At 37.6% G+C, this 21,191-nt stretch overlaps 3 protein-coding genes across 10 annotated transcripts in view; all 3 read left to right on the top strand.

Moving 5' to 3' along the window:
* The window catches only part of LOC311088084 (uncharacterized protein), a 55,173-nt gene extending 45,249 nt beyond the window's left edge, over positions 1-9,924 (top strand). Inside the window, exons 3-4 of one of the 3 annotated variants that reach the window (XM_084121739.1) lie at positions 3,100-3,470; positions 9,095-9,918. In XM_084121739.1, coding sequence (XP_083977865.1) covers positions 3,100-3,470; positions 9,095-9,097 — 374 coding nt within the window. In that variant the 3' untranslated portion in view covers positions 9,098-9,918. Of the gene's footprint in view, positions 1-3,099; positions 3,588-9,094 lie in introns of those variants that run through there. The other 2 variants (XM_084121740.1, XR_014607431.1) reach the window with 2 other exon arrangements.
* Positions 9,925-10,201: 277 nt separating this feature from the next.
* Positions 10,202-16,335, top strand: LOC311088066 (uncharacterized protein). Of its 2 annotated transcripts, XR_014607425.1 has the most exons (4): positions 10,202-10,526; positions 12,067-12,941; positions 15,711-15,945; positions 16,037-16,335. XR_014607425.1 is itself a non-coding variant. In XM_084121716.1 (3 exons), exons 1-3 carry the CDS (start codon positions 10,448-10,450, stop codon positions 15,846-15,848), a joined length of 1,092 nt encoding a protein of 363 aa, XP_083977842.1. In that variant the 5' UTR covers positions 10,202-10,447; the 3' UTR covers positions 15,849-16,335. The 2 variants fall into 2 exon arrangements, 1 of the variants encoding a protein (XP_083977842.1); XM_084121716.1 differs by having other exon boundaries at positions 15,711-16,335.
* A 1,228-nt stretch (positions 16,336-17,563) lies between these two features.
* Positions 17,564-21,191, top strand: part of LOC311088011 (uncharacterized protein) — a 61,820-nt gene continuing 58,192 nt past the window's right edge. For all 5 annotated transcript variants that reach the window (XM_084121621.1, XM_084121625.1, XM_084121623.1 and 2 more), the window contains exon 1: positions 17,564-17,866. The gene's annotated coding sequence lies outside the window, so the exon portion shown is untranslated. The remainder of the gene's footprint in view (positions 17,867-21,191) is intronic.

Raw genomic sequence — 21,191 nt, forward strand, 5'->3', positions numbered from 1 at the left:
GGATAGCTTTTCCCCATGTGGAAAGATCTAATGAAGGAGAAAGACTTTGAAAGGGAAGTTGCCTGATTTCTTCTCGACAGGCAAGTCAAAGGTATGGTCTAAATTACAAGCTTTTTTCATTGCTTGGTTGTGTAAATCATTATATAGCTGCCATAACAGTACAAAAACATGTATCGTTAAACTCAATGAAGCGCTATTGGAAGCCATGTTGTCATAGCTTCTTGACACATTACGGCTACCGCAGTTGCAACACGCATTTGAAAAAGCGAGTAGATGGGAGAACCACTAGATGGGAGAAATTCTTTTGGGAGAACTAACTTGTAGTTGGGTCTTTAACAAAAAAAAAAAAAAAAAAAAAAAAAGCCTCCACAATCGAGGAGGTCAAAGGGCATGCTTCCTGTATCATCAGCTCTCCCCAAAGTCTATTCATGCGGCCAGCAGACAGATTTTAAACACCGATTTTACACTTCTACATATATTTTGAGTAGATAACCGATAGTATATTCTCAGTAAAGGGTTTCACCCTGTGTGATTCCACACTGATTAAGGATAGTTCGGGGAATACAAGTTAAAATGATCTTATACGATCGTATACTTATACTTTGAATTATGACTGATAAAATTAAATATTCGCTCAAGACCAACTTTACTTATGCCACGTCAGTGATTTTGCAGATGATACAACTTAGTCTAAATAAGAGCAATGTGGAGTCCTCGGATTTCTTAAAAACAACACAACAACAAAACATTGTGACAAACTTTGACAACATGTTGTATGGACAAAAGATCTAAGATGCCCAAGCACAGTTTTTCAACAATCAACAACTAAACGCTGTTTAGTAAAAATTCTACTTTAGGTTACCGTTAAACAAAATCATTACAGTAATCTTCTAAGAAAATAAATAGAAGATATGATTTTAATAAAACTTTAAAGATTTCTTTTAATTTTAAAATACCTTATTTAAACTTGTATGATTATGCTTTTAAATGAATTTAGTATAAACTCTGGATGTACTCTGTAAAAGGCGTTAGCAGACTAGATTTACTGTGACATTGTCCCCGAGACTCATCTGGTCTGATACCCTGTTTCCTGAAGCTTCAGATCACACTGTGGTTTATCTCTGAAGGATCTGGGGCTGTAAGGTGTTTTTGTTTATATATTTATTTAGCTAAAACTTTGTTTACATTTTAGTAACATATGTTATTAATAATAATTTAATTTAAAATAGAGATTAGTTTATTTTTTAGAACCGTGTGTGTGTGTGCACAAAATGATATTAAATGATTTATTTATTTATTTATTTCATTTTGAAAATGTACAAATGTAGTTTTCTGTGTTTAGGTGTACGGTACAAAATTCATTATAGCTATGGAAAGCCCCCACCATAAAAATTGAAACCCCGCATGGACAAAAAAATGCTGATTGAATCTTTTCATATAAATGAGATTTAAAACGACTAAAAAGTACAGTTTTTCTACAATCTAAAGTTTTTGAACAGACAGACATTGTTTAATAACAATTATACTTTAGGTCACCGTTAAACAAAATCATTACAGTAATCTTCTAAAAGATAAATAGAAGATATGAATGTATTCAAACTTTAAAGATTTTATTTAAACAGTCTTTTAATTTTAAAAGATCATATTTAAACTTTTACGATTATGTTTTGAAATAAATTCAGAAAGATGACGGCACGCTAATTTACCGGAACCTGTCACAGACACACGTACGCACACACACACACGTACGCACACACACACACACACACACACACACACACACACACACACACACACACACACACACACACAAACATACCATTTGTCTGGTGCTTCATGAAATCTTCAGTCAGCAGACTTAGATTAATTTTATTTTTATCTAAAACTGAAATTTCAGTAGATTTTTATTTTTTATTTTTTTTATATACTTTTAAAGAACAGAATGTTTTTCAACTTTAGTTAAATTAGCAAGATAACCATTTTAATGTATACCCTTTTTTTATGTAATATGATTTTTATTCTTTTGTTTATCAAAAACAATTGGATCAATAAAATATTTATTTTATAAGCATTTAATTATATACTTTTATAAAGAACTGAATGGTTTTCAACTTTAGTTAAATTAGCAAGATAGCTATTTTATTTTATACACTTATAGGCCTAAAGAACGGAATGTTTATGTAATATGATTTTTTTATTCTTTTGTTTATCTAAAACTGAATTAAATGGTTTCAGTAGATTTTTAGTAAGATATTATTGCATATTATTTGTGTGAAATATAAAACATGATTAGGGTAACTCTCTTTTTCTCACTTTCACTGTTACCTCAGGAATGTGGAGGGGGTCATGTCAGAGGACGCACACACACAAACACACACACACACACACACACACACACACACACACACACACACACAGACACAGAAACAGACACATAACTGAACCGGACAACAAATTCAAACTTTCTGTCAAAAAACAGATGTCTATCACAAACACAGAAAATACACCCACCTCGAGTGCACAAGAGATAATGGGTGTGTGACACAGTCTTCAAACTTTCTGTCAAAACCAAATGATCTATGACTAGCTAGGACAATAGGGCAAACCATAACAACAACATATGCCGGAAAGATAATAGATAAAAAACAACATATGCGGTAGATAAAACTGTCAAAACACATGATCGAAGGGTCAATACGACAATCCATATCCATATCTATACACGGCAGAAAGGGCGGGACAGGTCAACGGACAACCGGAAGGGCGGTGACCAGATGTCATATCTAGGGGGCGGGACCGGAAGTCATCAATCATTTTGACAGGTGGTATAGGGTTATAACTACTAGTGTGTGTAGTGTTTCTTTACAAATTGACATCGCCAACTCCTGGCCTGGCATGAATAATACAGCGTTTTTAGTCGTTTTCGCAGATCCATGTAAACAGGGATTGTTTTGACGACATTGTCATATGTATGCAAAATAAAAAATATTAAGGAAAAATCTTTCGGTTTTTAGTACAGTGTTGTCATGTAAAAATACCCTAAATTTTATTCTCCAACTGTCCCAATTGATTTTCCTCATTTTAATGTTTTTATTTTAGGCTTGATGAAAGTGAAAGAGGAAAGACAAGATCTGAATGAAGTGGAGGAGAAACATCATCAGAAAGCTCATGATGTCACCGCTGGAGAAAAATCATTGAGTTGCTCCAAAACGGATAACAGTTGCTCACAAAGCAGCATTCAAATGACAGAAGTCAAAAGGCCTTTCGCCTGTTCTCAGTGTGGAAAGACTTTCTCATGTAACGGAAGCCTGAAGAAGCACATGTTAATTCATACTGGAGAAAAGCCTTTCACCTGCTCCCAGTGTGGCAAGAGTTTTACACAGAAGAGACAACTTAATGATCACATGTTAATTCACACTGAAGAAAAGCCTTTCTCCTGCTCTCGCTGTGAAAAGACTTTCAGACGTAAAGTAAGCCTGAATAAGCACATGTTGATTCATACTGGAATAAAGCCTTTCACCTGCTCTCACTAGCTATGTTTCCATCCACTTATTTTTATGCACATTTTGGGATATCGCAAAATAACAAAAAACACAACACTGGATGGAAACACTTAGATGCGTATAAATGCGCTCAACTGATACCCCTTTTCCACCAAAAAAGAACTGGTTCGGAACTGGTGCTGGTTCAAAGTTGGTTCAACTTGCGAACCTTCTCAGAACCTGTTTGTTTTTCCACTGACTAGAGAGCCCAGAGAACGACGTCGTTACGTCACTGTGTACGTTGCCATAGGCTACGTCTTACGGTACGTTCACACGGGTCGTCAGCGTCAACGCTTGACGGAAGGCATGGCTGAAGTTTGGCACTGACGCCATGGTCATAGCAGCGTCAGCCAATGAAATTAGACAGGAACTCAACAACAAGCTTCATTGTCATTCAATGGTCATAAAGGACCGGGTGATTGCCCACCGCAATAATTAGTTTCTCCTCCATTTTAAAATTTATCCTCAGTTTGCTGCTCTTGAACAGGATGAACGTGATTGGCTGCCGCCTGGCTACTGTATTTGCATAGAGCGATCTGATTGGCTGACGCTTCCGTCGGCGGCGCTTCACTGGCGTTGCTCGCGGCAGAAGTTGAAAAATTCTCAACTTCTGCCGCGAGCAACGCCAGTGAAGCGCCGCCGACGGATCCACAATTCTTTTCGGCAACGCTTGACGTCACCCATTCAAAGTCAATGGGAAGCGTTGACGCTGACGCCCCGTGTGAACGTACCGTTAGCTTTCCTAGAAACGCTTGCGCCAACTTCAAGCATAACAATTACAATGGCGGACTACATCGTCTTTCTGCAAATGTTTCTCCTGGCATTGCGATCCTATATTGGGGTCAGAAGAAGACGTTTAGAACACATTTGTGCTGCTCGTCTTGATTACTATAGACGGAGGTTACGTTCAAGAAGAAGTTTGACAATAACCCCGCCCCAGCCCCCGACGTAAGCATGACGTGGTAAAAGAACGGTTCTAGTCCAGCAAAGAGTTGGTGCCGCTTTGGAACCAGTTTTCCTGGCCGAGAACCGGTTCTTTGGCTGTCGAAACACAAAGAACTGGTTCGCGAGTAGGCACCGGCTCCGAACCGGCACCAGCACTGCCTTGGTGGAAAAGGGGTATGAGTCAGATACATTTTTATGTGATATGAAAACAATTGCATAAACTACGATGGAAATACTTTTACCAAATAATTCCTTTATATACACATCATAAAACACATGTGACTGTGCGATGGGACAGTAAAACTAGACAAACCAGTGGATCGATCTCGTAGCACAGTATCTGAAATGCTGTTTAGGTCATTCTGTTATTAAAGTGGTTCTGTATAATTCCCTCCCAGAAGTGCCTCACACAATTGCGTTCACAAACACCAGGCATCTGAATGCAGGAAAACATGACAGAGTTTAATTCATCTGCGGCCTCTAATACGATACAAGTACAAGTAGGTACGAGTAATACGAAAATTATTATATACAGTGGCTTTTACTGCAGCAACTTCCATTTTTCTTAGCGACATTTAGCGCCAGTTTATCTAGAAGTGATGATTTTGTTCCCTTTGATTTGCTGGATGGAAACAGTGCTTTGTTCGGCGGACCTTTATTTTGGCGGTGCTGAGAACACCTCAGCCTGAGCTCACAACGCTCACATTCTCAGTGTTCATTAGTTTACGATTTGTCTTACAGTCCTGTATGTTATTAGACTGAACTGTTACACATAGAAAGTAGACAGTATATGAAAAGGTATTAGTGTTTGCCGTATGGTTGATGTCCAGTGTTTCTAGCTGAGTAGAAATACATAATCATATTTGAGTTGTCAAAAAGTACCGACTTTGGTATCAAATAGTACTTTTTAACTTTTTAAATTGTGATGCTTTGACCGCCGTTGAGCGGAATCGTAAACACTTCTGATGGGCCATTGTTTCCCCTCGCTCATCGGATATGTCTGTGATTGGCTACAATGATCAACACACGGGAGCGTTTGAGAGCTATGGAAGCTTGTTTCCGCTACAAAATAAAACATTTCAAAAACATTGTAGCCTACATCTCGCAATTCTGACTTTTTCTCAGAATTGCGAGATATAAAGTCAGAATTGCATGAAATAAAGTCACAATTGCGTGTTATAAAGTCAGAATTGCGAGATATAAAGTCAGAATTGCGTGTTATAAAGACAATTGCAACCTTATCACCCAATTCTGACTTTATAACACATAATTGCGAGTTTCTCACAATTCTGACATCTATAAAGTCCAATTCTAAGGAAAAAAAGACAGACTTTTTATTTATTTATTTATTTTTTACCTCAGAATAGTTTATATAACACGCAATTGCGACTTTATATAATGCAATTCTGACTTTATATCTCGCAACTGCGACTTTATTTCTCAGAATTGCGACTTTATATCTCGCAATTGCAACTATTTCTCAGAATTGCGACTTTATTTCTCACAATTCTGACTTCATATCTCGCAATTCTGAGAAAAAAAAATCACAATTCTGACTTGATATACAGCAATTGTGAGAAAAAAAGTCAGAATTGTGATATAAAAAGTCGCAATTATTATTATTTATTTATTATTCAGTGGCGGAAACAAGCTTCCATAGAGAGCACACGGAAGTGTTTTAAAAAAACGGGGGCGTTTGAAAGCACAAACAGCCGTATATCAGCGGACGGTCCACTGATAGACGCCTGCTTTCAAACACTCCTGTCTGTATCTAAGCGCTCGGTGAAGAGCGTCATTGATATTTACAACATGTTTTTGTAGCGCTGATCATTGTAGCCAATCACAGACATATCCGATGAGCATGTGAGTACAATGGGCAATCAGAAGTGTTTACGATTCCGCTCACAAAATTTCAGTACCATTTGGTACCGAAGTCGGTACTTTTTGACTAGGGGAGAGCAGGGGCGAAAGTACCATTTTTCAGAAAAACATAATTTGAAAAGATGATCTTTTAGACAGAGATATATTTTTGCTGTAGTCAGTCACTCACAAGTGTGGTCTATCAGTAGTATTTTGTAAAAAATGTAGAATGACTTCAGTTTAATTTCACTTTGAACTTAAGACTGCTTATGTTACTTTCGACCCCGTCAGTTGGGACGAAAGTAACACACAGGTGGGTCAAAAGTAACACAACAATATACAAGCTAGATTTTTTGTGTTACTCTTGTTTTTGTTTTTTTATTAGCCTACATATACCTGTATATGACCTTGTTAACATGTAACTACAAACATATTTTGGCCTTTATATTTGCAAAAAAAATGTTAATTTACATTTTCATTTTAAATTTCAGTTTCATCAATGTTTCAAAAATAATCCAACAGTAAAAACTTGAATTGTTTAGAATATTTTTTTATTGGCAATGTCAATCTATTTTATAAAATGTGTTTTCAACATGAACAATATGATAATTAAATTAAATTACCATAATATAAATTCTCAACATAATGTAACAATAGGCATCTTTCCATCAAGCTGTTTTTATGCATAAATTTAAAATCTGCATAAAAACATCAGGATGGAAACCCTGCAAATTCATAGGTGGAGGTGGAAAAGCTATAAGGTATGGCTAAAACCTAAATGTGACTAGGGTAAATAGAAACAGATTGAGTTAAAAAAAAATGGTGACACAGAAATCAGCTGATTTAAATGTGAACGCCCTCTCATAAACATCTGGCTGAATCAGACCTCTATCTGTCTTACTGACCCTCACTCTTGCCATATTCTGTTGGTATAATATGACATAAACATGTTTTAATAAATGCTGCAACACAGAGAAAGTCACCACATTAGCAGCGCGACAAAATCACTATTCACTATAGCGGGACAAAAGTAACTAAGTAAGTGTTACTTTCGTCCCGACAGGAACTCCGGACATTTAAACCCGATTTACTTTTATACTGAAAAACTCTGACAAGGCGCAAACTTCAGGATGTGTTACAGCACTTAATAACCTGTAGATTGATCATTACTGTGCGACATGAAACGAAAAACACAACCTGTAATTAGAAAAAAAGTACAGTTTCAGTAATTTACTTATCGCACTCGAAAACTGCTTTCCGGACCTAACCGCGGGAAACGATGACGAATTCACGTGATATTTGGCAGCTCTGTCAAGGGTTGCGTACTAAACGTGCTGTCATAGCTTGAAATGCTAATATAGTCAGGGCTCTGAGAAAATCGCTTTGTTACTTTCGTCCCGCGTTACTTTCGCCCCGGTTCTCCCCTACTCTATAATGTTTGGCTTGGTCACTTCAAAGTTGCGTTGGATTTTCTCCTTAGCGTAACAGTTGAGAGGACCATCTATCACTGTTTTCCATGTTCATAGAGTTTGGATAGTAAATATTATAGGCTATAATCTGTGTGGAAACACAGCTTTTTTTTAAAATGGTGGCTGCTGGGGTTTCACGTGCGTTCGGCCAATCAGCATACATTAACGTCACTGATAGTTCCTATAGTGCAGGGATAGGCAACTCCGGTCCTGGAGGGCCACTGTCCTGCAGAGTTTAGCTTCAGCCCTCATAAAAACTCACCTGCCTGTATCTATCTAGTAATCCTGAAAACACTGATTGCCTTGTTCAGGTGTGTTTAATTAGGGTTGGAGCTAAACTCTGCAGGACAGTGGCCCTCCAGGACCGGAGTTGCCTATCCCTGCTATAGTGCTTGTTTAGACCTCTGAAGTAGGAGCAAATCTAGTTCCTCCAAAAGGTGTTCCTAGAACTAAAATCATTCCTAGTTCCTGTGGTGCAAACACGCCAATATCCGGGAACTTCCGCAAATAGTTCTAGGAACTATGAAAAGGTTCCTCCGGTGCGAAAGCCCCTAATGATCATTCACAGGAAAGCCCTTCACCTGCTCTCGGGGAGGAAACTCTTTCATGTGTAAAGGTAGCCTGAAGAAGCACATGTTAATTCGGTTTGGAATAAAGTCTTACACCTGCTCTCAGTTTAGAAGTAGTTTCACCTGTATATGAGGATTTAATAGTCGTGTGTGAATTCACACTTAAGAGATGCCTAAAGCCAGGTGCTCATTGTGCGATTTATAATAGTCCTTTACGATTGTTCCTTGTCAGACTGTATGATTTCAGTTGCCATTGCAGTTGAGACGCGTTAAAAACGGACTCACGCAAGAAAACTTGTCCGGAGTTTTACATCATCAATTAATGACGCGTTCGGTGATAGTGAGCATGCGTTACATGCAGGATTTAAATGGTGGCTACAAAGAAATCTCTAACGTTAATTTTGGTTATGATTGTCTTGGAAAACAAAGACAATCTGACAGTCGCCGTAGGAGAAGTCACTGCAGAACTGTGAGTGAAATCTTCTGACACTGCCAGAAGTTTGTCAGAAGTAAAATTTGATCTCAGCGGTCATTAAATGGCTGTTGGTGAACATGTCAAACTAATGATCAGAGGAATCTTTTAGGATTTGCCTTTTTTTTTTCCAGAATCGCACAGTGTGCACCTGGCTTTATGCATGTCATCTGTGTGAGAAGAGATTTAAATGGAACACGAGTCTAAAAAATTATCTTTGCCATTCTCACTCTGCAGTAAGGCATTTCAAAGGAGCAGTAACCGATTTCTGAGAAACACTGTTGAAGTGGATCGAACCGAAGAGCACAACACACTTGTGGCCTATCAAGACTGTAGAAAGAGACATGACTGAGTGACATTACAAAAGCTTTTCTAATATTAACGTGGTCATAAACCTTAATTTTCCAGTGATTTCCAGATATCACTGATTAATGTTATTTAATGTAAAATTATGAAGGATTTATTGGTCCAAACGTCATTTTTGTTTATGTCCAACCACTGGTCTCAATGCTGAGATACATAAAATGAGCTATTCCTTTTACAATGACATATTTCAAATGAATTTGTTATATATAAATATTACTTTACAACATCTTAAAGTTCTTTTTTTTTTTTTTTTTTTTACATAGATCATTTATATGGGCACATGTGACATGGCTGACAGATTGTACGACATTAGGTCACTCACAAGATCCAGAAAAATGAGATAAAGATCATCATATAGTTCGAAATGTCCAATTACTAAGCTGTATGGCTTAGTAAACTCTAAGCTGTAAGGCTCTAAGCCAAAGAACTGTTGTATAAATATGTTTATTTTATATTTGACTGTTTAGGATAGAAATGTTAAATGACCATCAAAAATAATCAGGCAAACTAATAAACTTATGTCTAATTTTGCCATTTTGAATTGAAAATAGGCCTATATAATTTACTTGATTCAGATATTGTAATAATTGGTAACTGTCAATGTGACAGGACAAGAAACATTAACAAAGCCGTTTTCAATATAGTAATGAATGTGTACATATTGTGTATGAATTTAATAAACTTATTTACCTAGTGTTCGTAGCCTTCAGTAAATTATTTTGTCTAAGAAAATGGTTTATAAAACAGGATAAATGTCAGTTGACACTGTTTACTTTCTTCACTGACACACACAAAAAAAAGACTATCAGTCAAAGCTCAGGGGAAGAGACATGTCAAGAAAAGGAGACTGAGAGAAAAAGAAAGAGTTATGGATATGAGGGAGAGAGCATGTATTGACAAATAATCTGTCATGGTTTTTTAAAGCTATTTCTTATCGACGCTTCACACTCCAGTCCAGTGGGTGGCGGTAAGACACATGCTTTTGTTTTCCAACCACCATCAAACCTCAGAGGAAGAAGATTAGTGTTGTTCAGCATGATCTCTGTTGTTTTGTTGTAGTACTGGCTCAATACAAACAGTTAGATATGTACTTTTAGTATATATGAAGATACAATTTTTGAATCAGGCCTGTAATATTCCCATCCTCATAGACGTGACTAAGTTTTGAAGCAAGCAGGAATATCTGGAGGAGTATCAACTGAACTGAGATCTGCTGCTGTGAAGATGGTGTTTGTTAAAGAGGAGAGTGAGGAGGACATGAGTGAACCAGAACCCTGGAGAATAAAACACGAGGAACAAGAAGGTTGGTGTCTATGTTTCATTCATCTTCATTAAGCAAAGCTTTATTTTTTATTTTGTACAATATTTTAACAAAGCTTTAAACAGGGTGCACATTATGGATCCTTAAGTCTTGAATTCCTTAATGTAACATCGTTAAAATGTCCTAAAACAATGTTTCAAAAGTCTTAAAATGCAACTGAACAGGTAGCAATAAGATTTAGATTTTATTTTCACTAATTGCTTTTTGGAATCTCAAACTGTGTTGAACTCAGAGCGTGTGAAACTCTACAGATTTAGTTTGTTTTTACATTAGCGTAATATCAAACATTTGTGTGGACAAAGGTTTACCTGTTATACAGAATTCTTCCTGCTGTTTTCTACCTAAATAAAAGCCTCAAGTTCTAACGAATAAAAGTGAATTAAGTAAAAAAATATATTACTATTGTTGTATTGTACTCCCAAATTAAAATGTAGGGTAGAATGGGGGAAACACCCCCTTTGGGTAAACCCCCCTCCTACTGTTTTCTCCCAATATAATAAATAGATAGTAAATATACACTTTTTTTTAAATCTGCTTGTACTCTGTTTTTAGTCTAGTCTAAATGTTTTGTCAGAGTAGGGGCATTTTACCCCAACTTGGTACAAATAAAATTTTTGTTAACATTTTATAACATGAAAACTCTTTATAATTATGTAATTGTCAATGAAAACTAGGATAGCTATTCTAGACTCATTTGACTTTTGTTTCACAGAAAAAAAATACAGACCTTAAGGGGGTCATTTTACCCCACTCTACCCTATTATTATTAGCCTATACATTTTTATTTTTCAGTGCAATCGTAATATTGTAAAATAGCAATGTTTTATAAACTTTTCTTCTTTAAAACTTTTCTGTTCTTTAATACTTTGCATTATTTTACCCTGGCACTTACTAAATAAAAAAATAAATTAAAAAAATACATGCATGAACACAATCCATTACAGCTCATGTAATCGTGTAGCGTGATTAAAGTGATGTGCTAGTCATAATTTTTTTTGGAAAGTTCTTGAAAATGGTATTAAAAATATTAAGTGCTGAAGCCTGTAGACAGCTCATCAGATTATAAAACCATAAGAGACCTGAAATTATGTAGATTAGACAAATACTTTTCACAATGCATCTAAGGGAACATTTATGTTACAATGATGTTCTAAAAATGTAAAAGTTTTCTTTGTATTTTTAAAAAGCTCTGTGTACACTCAACATTGTCAAAATGATAACCATTTGTGAAAACTGTGATGCCATGCGCATGTGTATTACGTGTTCAGTCTATAGTGTGTGTAGTGTTTCTTTACAAATTGACATCGCCAACTCCTGGCCTGGCATGAATAATAGTGTTTTAGTCGTTTTCGCAGATCCATGTAAACAGGGATTGTTTTGACGACATTGTCATCTGTATGCAAAATTAAAAAAAATAATACTAAGGAAATTTTTTTCGTTTTTTAGTACAGTGTTGTCATGTAAAAAATTTATTTTCCAACTGTCTCAATTGATTTTCCTCATTTTAATGTTTTTATTTTAGGCCTGGGGAAAGTGAAAGAGGAAAGACCAGATCTAAATGAAGTGGAGGAGAAACATCATCAGAAAGCTCATGATGTCACCGCTGGAGAAAAATCATTGAGTTCCTCCAAAACTGATAACAGTTGCTCACAAAGCAGCATTCAAATGACAGAAGTCAAAAGGCCTTTCACCTGCTCTCAGTGTGGAAACTCTTTCAAACATAAAAGAAGCCTTAGGAGTCACATGATAATTCATAGTCGGAAAACTCCTTTCGCCTGTTCTCAGTGTGGAAACACTTTCTCATGTAACGGAAGCTTGAAGAAGCACATGTTAATTCATACTGGAGAAAAGCCTTTCTCCTGCTCTCAGTGTGGAAAGAGTTTTACACAAAAAGCACACCTTAATTATCATTTGTTAACTCACACTTCAGAAAAGCCTTTTACTTGCTCTCAGTGTGGAAACACTTTTAGACGTAAAGCATACCTTGAGCATCACATGTTAATTCATACTGGGAAAAGGCCTTTCGTCTGCCCTCACTGTGGAAACTCTTTCACACGTAAAGGAAGCCTTAAGAAGCACATGATAATTCATACTGGAATAAAGCCTTTCGTCTGCTCCCAGTGTGGAAAGTGTTTTATACATAAAGGACACCTTAATGATCATTTGGTAACTCACACTGAAGAAAAGCCTTTCGTCTGCCCTCAGTGTGGACACTCTTTCACACGTAAAAGATACCTTGAGAATCACATGTTAATTCATGCTGGAATAAAGCCTTTCACCTGCTCCCAGTGTGGCAAGAGTTTTACACAGAGAAAACAACTTAATGAGCACATGTTAATTCACACTGAAGAAAAGCCTTTCTCCTGCTCTCACTGTGAAAAGACTTTCCGACGCAAAGTAAGCCTGAGGAAGCACATGTTGATTCATACTGGAATAAAGCTTTTCACCTGCTCTCACTAGCTATGTTTCCATCCACTTATTTTTATGCAGATTTTGGGATATCGCAAAAAAACACAAAAAAAAACAACAACATTGGATGGAAACACTTAGATGCGTATAAATGTGCTCAACTGAGTCAGATAGCTGAGCAGAAATACATAATCATATAGAGTTGTCAAAAAGTACCGACTTTGGTATCAAATAGTACTGAACTTTTTAAATTGTGATGCTTTGACCGCCGTTGAGCGGAATCGCAAACACTTCTGATTGGCCATTGTTTCCCCTCGCTCATCGGATATGTGATTGGCTACAATGATCAACACACGGGAGCGTTTGAGAGCACACGGAAGTGTTTTTAAAAAACGGGAGCGGGAGTGTTTGAAAGCACAAACAGCCGTATATCAGCGGACGGTCCACTGATAGACGCCTGCTTTCAAACACTCCTGTCTGTATCTAAGCGCTCGGTGAAGAGCATCATTGATATTTACAACATGTTTTTGAAGCGCTGATCATTGTAGCCAATCACAGACATATCCGATGAGCATGTGAGTACAATGGGCAATCAGAAGTGTTTACGATTCCGCTCAAAGCGTCACAAAATTTCAGTACCGTTTGGTACCGAAGTTGGTACTTTTTGACAACTCTATTGGTCCCTTCAAAGTTGCGTTGGATTTTCTCCTTAGCGTAAAGTTTAAGAGGACCATCTATCACTGTTTTCCATGTTCATAGAGTTTGGATAGTAAATATATAGGCTATAATCTGTGTGGAAACACAGCTTTTTTTTAAAATGGTGGCTGCTGGGGTTTCACGTGCGTTCGGCCAATCAGCATACATTAACGTCACTGATAGTTCCTATAGTGCTTGTTTAGACCTCTGAAGTAGGAGCAAATCTAGTTCCTCCAAAAGGTGTTCCTAGAACTAAAATCATTCCTAGTTCCTGTGGTGCAAATACGCCAATATCCGGGAACTTCCGCAAATAGTTCTAGGAACTATGAAAAGGTTCCTCCGGTGCGAAAGCCCCTAATGATCATTCACACTTCAGAAAAGCCCTTCACCTGCTCTCGGGGAGGAAACTCTTTCATGTGTAAAGGTAGCCTGAAGAAGCACATGTTAATTCATTTTGGAATAAAGTCTTACACCTGCTCTCAGTTTAGAAGTAGTTTCACCTGTATATGAGGATTTAATAGTCGTGTGAATTCACACTTAAAGGGGACATATCATGCCAAATGCACTTTTTTAGCCCTTAAATGCATTTTGTTGTATATTTGGAGTGTTTAGAAGTACAGAAAATATGAAATTATTCTCTTCAGGTGCTTCGTTGATATCTTTATATTCTGTTTTGGTCATATTTTTCAACCTGTTCCGATTTTCCTGTTATCTATGACGTTTTTTGAACTATTACGTCACAGTATTTGCAGCGGAACTGCCAAATAAGGACATTGACTTCCGGCCCAACACTTCGAGCAATCCGCCATTTTTATTTCTCGCTGCAATTTTGTAGTCCAAGCTAAAGGATGCAGAAGTTACGAGAGGGTAAGTTAAAATGTTCGGTTGTTGGATGTAGTAACCCACACGCTTCATTACACCGTTTAATGTAGATGAACTGCCGCGCTTGTTACAGGACGCATGTTTAACTGAAAGAACGAGCAGAGAGAGAGAGACCCGGTCGCGCGCGCGCTCACTCTCTCTCTTCAGAGCCAGGCGAAAGTGTAAACAAGACATAACCGTCTCCAAACTAGACGCTGTCTTGCTCTCTCTCCCTCGCACATATTAATCAAAATAAATCGACACGGTGGTAAAAGGTCGGAAGACCAAAGTTTCATGTGTAAATACAGTACACACCATTGCGATACATCCATATGAAGACGTTGTTCTACAGGTTCGTCGTCTTCATTTTCATCTCGCTCCAGCTCCGACTTTGGCTCGAACATGTAAGGCTGGCTGGACAAGTCTTCCGTTGTTGACATTTTGTTAATAACGTGTGAATAAAAAGTTTCTGTGCCGCTAGATAATCGTATCTCTGCTATCAAACTACAAAAATGGCCGAACGGGGTGGAGTTGAACCGAGTGTGGGCGGGGTATGAAGTGTCTCAATTGTATTTAAAAAGAGGCCGCACCAAAACGAGTTGCTCTCAGACGCACATCAGAAAAGGGGTAGAAAAGGGGCCTGTGGAGCTATAATAATGAGGAATTCAGACCCAAGCATTTCAGTTCCGCTTTATATAGACTATGTATGATTTATATGTAAAAAGGAACAATTTAAAAGCATGATATGTCTCCTTTAAGAGATGCCTAAAGCCGGGTGCTCATTGTGCGATTTATAATAGTCCTTTACGATTGTTGCTTGTCAGACTGTATGATTTCAGTTGCCATTGCAGTTGAGACGCGTTAAAAACGGACTCACGCAAGAAAACTTGTCCGGAGTTTTACATCATCAATTAATGACGCGTTCGGTGACAGTGAGCATGCGTTACATGCAGGATTTAAATGGTGGCTACAAAGAAATCTCTAACGTTAATTTTGGTCATGATTGTCTTGGAAAACAAAGACAATCTGACAGTCGCCGTAGGAGAAGTCACTGCAGAACTGTGAGTGAAATCTTCTGACACTGCCAGAAGTTTGTCAGAAGTAAAATTTGATCTCAGCGGTCATTAAATGGCTGTTGGTGAACATGTCAAACTAATGATCAGAGGAATCTTTTAGGATTTGCTTCTTTTTTTTTTTCAGAATCGCACAGTGTGCACCTGGCTTTATGCATGTCATCTGTGTGAGAAGAGATTTAAATGGAACACGAGTCTCAAAGCTCATCTTCGCCATTCTCACTCTGCAGTAAGGCAATTCAAAGGAGCAGTAACCGATTTCTGAGAAACACTGTTGAAGTGGATCGAACCGAAGAGCACAACACACTTGTGGCCAATGAAGGGTTACAAATTTTAAATCTATTTCAAGAATAGACCTTAAGGTAAAGAATATTGTATTTAGCGTTTAAGGTTGAGATAATTATTCTGCTCAGCAAAGATGCAATTCCTGTTTTCTCCTTATTGTCTTTAAAGGCTCTTGGAGTCCCAGTTTCACTCAGAGCCACAGCCCAGACGTTGAATCGTTGGGCTGATTGGATTAGCACATATGCTTTTGAATGGTTATGCTGATTGGATTGAGACTGGTAACATGCTGGAGTCGGGCGGGTTCCTTAACCTGTATACTTAATTTACATGCTTTGTTAAACCTCAATGTAAATCCCTCCCCCTAAATGTCTATAAATTTGCAAGGCAACTGTCTTGAGTCAGACTTTGGAAGAACTGCAGCCACGTCAACGCGAAGTCCTCAATAAAGAATAACTTCTTGAACGTGATCCCAAAAGTCTCATGGTCTTCGATTCTGAGTTTCCAACACCAATCAAAAAAGACTGTAGAAAGAGACATGGCTGAGTGACATTACAAAAGCATTTCTAATATTAACATGGTCATAAACCTTCATTTTCCAGTGATTTCCAGATATTTATGTAAACAAACCAGCAGTGTCTGAATTTCTAGTTTATGTGAATGTAGTCCAATAAAATAAATGTTGAGAGAATGCGTTTTATTGAAGTCTTCTTGAAAAGTGTTCAGTTCAGTGGTCCATTAATTGCTCGTTGTTACAGTTGGTCTGATGCTCCCAGCCGTGTTGGCATGACTCATTGTGCTTTTTGTCCTTGGCCCCGATAATTGCTATTTGCAGCTATATGTCTGTCTTTCTTTCTCACTGATATTTTACCCTCAAAAGCTGCTCTGCTGTCTGACCTACTATGGCACAAATGTTCAAAAAGGTCAACATTGATGTGGTGAGAGAAGAGAGACAAAGTGGATATATTTTAAATAAATAATTCATGTTATATATTTTATGTAATAGTTAACAAGTATTTGGGACACATCTTCTTCTGGCTGATATGAAGCTAAAGACAGTGTTCAGCATCTAATGGTCTTCTTTTTTAAAAGGTTAGAGACATTGTTTAAACATTACATTAATGAATTGAAACTGTGTTGCCTCCATGACAACAGTTAGAGACACGTGCATGATTGAAGGTTCTTCAGCATGGTGAAAAAGTACTGTTTTGGTTATTTGTTTTCTGTTCAGTGAGTCAGTTTTCATTACCCATTTGTTTGTCCAGCTATGCTCTGCTAAGGTCTGTCTTTTTCATGTTACCCTTTTGAGTTTGGAGTTCATATTGAGAAACCTCTCGAATCTCCCTGTTTTTGACTGCTGTTTTTGACTGCTGTTGTATGCTGTTAAGTGATTAAGATATGTCTCTGAATTTGGGTCTCAAAGAGCCTCTTGCAAAATTGGAGGGAAAATAAAATAATATCAAAACGAATCACCATAGAAAAAGGACACACAAAGACAAAACATTGCAAAATGCAATGAGTTCAATAAGTATTAACATGAAAGGCAGTTTTTCTAAAAACATCGTAAAAAGAATTCGCATTACCTGAAATTCAAAAACATATTTTCCCTCTCCTCTCTACGACTGAAACGCTCCACATTCCAGTCCAGTGGGTGGCGGTAGGACACATACGGTTGTTTACAAACCACCATTAAACCTCAGAGGAAAAAGATAGTTTTCACCATGATCTCTGCTGTTTTGTCGTGGTGCTGGCTAAATACAAACTGTTAGAAATGTACTTTGTGTATAGAAAGATATATATTTTTTTTAATCAGATTAATAAATGCCTGTAATTCTCATTCTCATATAAGTGACTAAGTTTTGAAGCAAGCAGGAATATCTGGTGGTGGAGTATCAACTGAACTGAGATTTGCTACTGTGAAGATGGCGTTTGTTAAAGAGGAGAGTGATGATGACATGAGGGAACCAGAACCCTGGAGAATAAAACACGAGGAACAAGGAGGTTGGTGTCTATTCTTCATTCATCTTTAATTACTGTTGTGGTACATTAAGATAACAAAGCTTTAAACTCAGTGTGCCCGCGGATCCTTATAAGTCTAAAACTCATTAATGTAAAAAAATATATTCGCTCGTTGCTTTTGGGAATCTCAAAACTGTGTTGAACTCGGAGCGTGTGCGACTCATCATACAGATGCACTTTGTTTTTACATTAGCGTAATCTCAAACATTTGTGTGGGACAAGTCAACAAATAAAAGCCCCAATGTAACGAATAAAAGTGGATTAAGTAAAGAATATATTACTCTTAATATATTACTGTACCCCCAAATTAAAACGTATTATATATTTTTATTCTTTAAAAATAGATATAGGCTATCACTCTGCCTCTAAATTACAAAATGTAGTAAATACTGCTAAGGAGTGATGTTAAATTTGATCATACATCTTGTATGCATGAGCACAATCCATTATAGCTCATGTATTATGTAGCGTAAATTTAGTGCAGGTCTTATTTTTTTTTTGTGGAAAAGTCTTGAAAGTTGTATTCCAACAGTGAACTCAGGAGACGTCTGAATCGGTGTATAACTAATCAGTAACACTTTACAATAAGGTTCTATTTATTACATAAATTACATAAAAAGTACAGTTTGCTTACTCAAGCTTATGCTTTAAAATAAATAAAACCACTTGTTTTTTTGAAAAGCATATGACTACATTTTTCCACACAGTGCTATCAAGAAGAATCGTTAAAGAATCGTATTGATAATCAGAATCGTCAGTGGCATTATTATTGATAAAATGTGTTATTATTAGAGTGCTGTATTTCAGTGTTTTACTTCTTTCTGTATATGTATTTTAATAAAGACCCTTTTATTCTCAGTCCTTCATGGGTGGGCGGGTACCCTTTTTTCAGGTCAGAGCAACTGCCCCTCAAAATTCCTCTGCACGTCCCTGTTCAAATGTATTACATTTGAAGTGCTGATACCTGCATATTCCCTGTAGACCTCTCATCAGATTCAGTGACATAGTTCTAAAATCCGAAAAGCTGTGAAATAATGTGGATTAGACTAATAAATAAATAGGGATGCACTTACCACTTTTTTACCAGAATGAGGCAGAGACCGATATTTTCATTTTTGGTACTCGCCGATACCTGTATTTTCATTGCATTTGGAACTTTCATTTAATAGCACAGCGCACATTTAATCCTTCATACCAAGGGGCCGGAATACTAATCCACAGCTATTTACTAATCCAATTTACAGCTATATTCAACTTAAGCAAAATAATTGGAAAATGATAATTGAAATAAGCCACAGAGAGAAAGTACAAAATCAAAGCACACGCTAACTAATCCCCAACTTTCTAAACTAACTGAAAACAAAAATAGAAATTAAAGGATTCTTAAGTGCTTAACACGCCATAAGTAAAACTTCACTAACTAACCAAACAAAACTTACACATGGTTGCACACTCTCCTTCCCTAGTGTGTCTAACAGCGGTAACTCTACGTGTATGTCACATGACATACTTTCCTTATCTCTTCTCTCCGGACTGGTGCAGTCTAGATCAGGTAGAAGTCCTCTGTGTGAGCAAACACAAATCAAAATTAAAGCTGCAAGCAGCATTTATCGGGGTTCAAGCAGTTAAGGCCTTTAAGCACACAAGCATCAAAAGACATTACGTTTTATTTAGCAAGCATTTAACAACTGCCATCATAGATGAAAAAGTCAATTTACAGCCAATACAGGCAGTTTACCATAGGAAATATATGGTTTTAAAGCGTTTTTACAGTTATAGCACCTTCTTGCCTGAGTCTTCTTACAGTCTTGCCTGATCTCCACCACTTTTATTAGTAGTACTCAAAGTGTGCCCATATATATGTGTCAAATTTGTTGTAAATATGTAATTTTGATAAGGAGTTTAGACAATTATATTCAGTGGTGTAACGAGCCAACACCGGGCCCTTAAGTAGGATTATCAAGGCGGGCCCCTTGATGACGCAATTGATGACATTGATGACGCAATGTCCGCGAGTAGGCTACCATGAATAGGGCAGGATATGATCATACACAGCATATAAGAGATGAGATGACTAACAAAATCAGGAGGAGCCTACGCTCACCAAAAAAAAACACAAAAAAAAAACACTGGTGACAGCGCACCATAACACATTGTTAGGCCTAGGTCCAAATACATAAAAAAGATGCTCTCTTACATTATAGCGGGATTTTCCGGGCTTTCCTATGTGCAACTGCAAAGTTGTCGATTAGATCAGGATTGTGCGCACGAGCATTCTCAATTGACCCTTCGCAGGGAGTTTGATTTACAGGTGATCTGACTAATCATAATCCGCCATTTTGTCCCACATAGCAGTCAGGAGAGTTAGTAGATTAACTTTGGAGGATTTAAATTTGAAAAACAAAGTGTACTGACGTCTTAGCACTTTAAAACAACATTCCTTTTATGTTCATTCATGTTTATTTTAATGCTATAAATGAACTAGAAGGAAGAGATGATCGGTTCACGAGCAGCTTTAACTGAGCCTTGAGTCTACAGCGATCTGTCAGACACATTAAAGAGTCACAAAACGGTATTTATTGTTTAAATGTCTCTAAAAATGACTACATTTGAAAGGTGAGACTTTTGCCGCTTTTCCATTACCAGTACCAGCTCAACTCAACTCGACTCGACTCGACTCGGCTCGCTTTTCGCTCCGTTTTCCATTGCAGATAGTACCTCCACAATAGTACCTGGTCGTCATAGCGACGCCGCAGGAAACTGCCGTGACTTAATCTTCTACGCGAGATACATCCGCTGCCACACACAATGGACAATGGAGGAAATCGAGTGTATGCTGTTTTTGGATGTTTTTGTTTTTGCTGTTTTTTATTCAGGATACTCCGTCTGGCGCGTGCAATGATGACGCAGTGAATAGTGACAATTCTCTCTGACCAATCAGCAGTCTGCCGTGTTTTCACGTCACATTTTAGTATCGCCTCAGCTTGCCCCAGCTCACTTAGAACCTCGCCGGAGGTGGTACGAAAAAAAGTACCTGGAAGCAGGTACAGGTACAACTTTTACACAGTGGAAAACCAAACAAAGCCGAGTCAAGTCGAGCCGAGCCGAGCTGGCTGTAGTGGAAAAGCGCCATTTGTTTCATATCAAAAATACTTGTCTGTCAGCGCGCAGTCTCCTCTCTGATCCGCAATGTATTTTTCACTGCGTGAGAACTTGGTGTGGTGTGAGAGTGGCGTCGCTTGACAGACATAGCAACAGTAACTAAAGTGGGCGGGTCTTTGCGAATGGTCATTGACAGTATGGACGG

The sequence above is a fragment of the Abramis brama genome (assembly GCF_963993115.1).
Source record: "Abramis brama genome assembly, chromosome: 1".
In the NCBI taxonomy this organism is placed as follows: Eukaryota; Metazoa; Chordata; class Actinopteri; order Cypriniformes; family Leuciscidae; genus Abramis; species Abramis brama.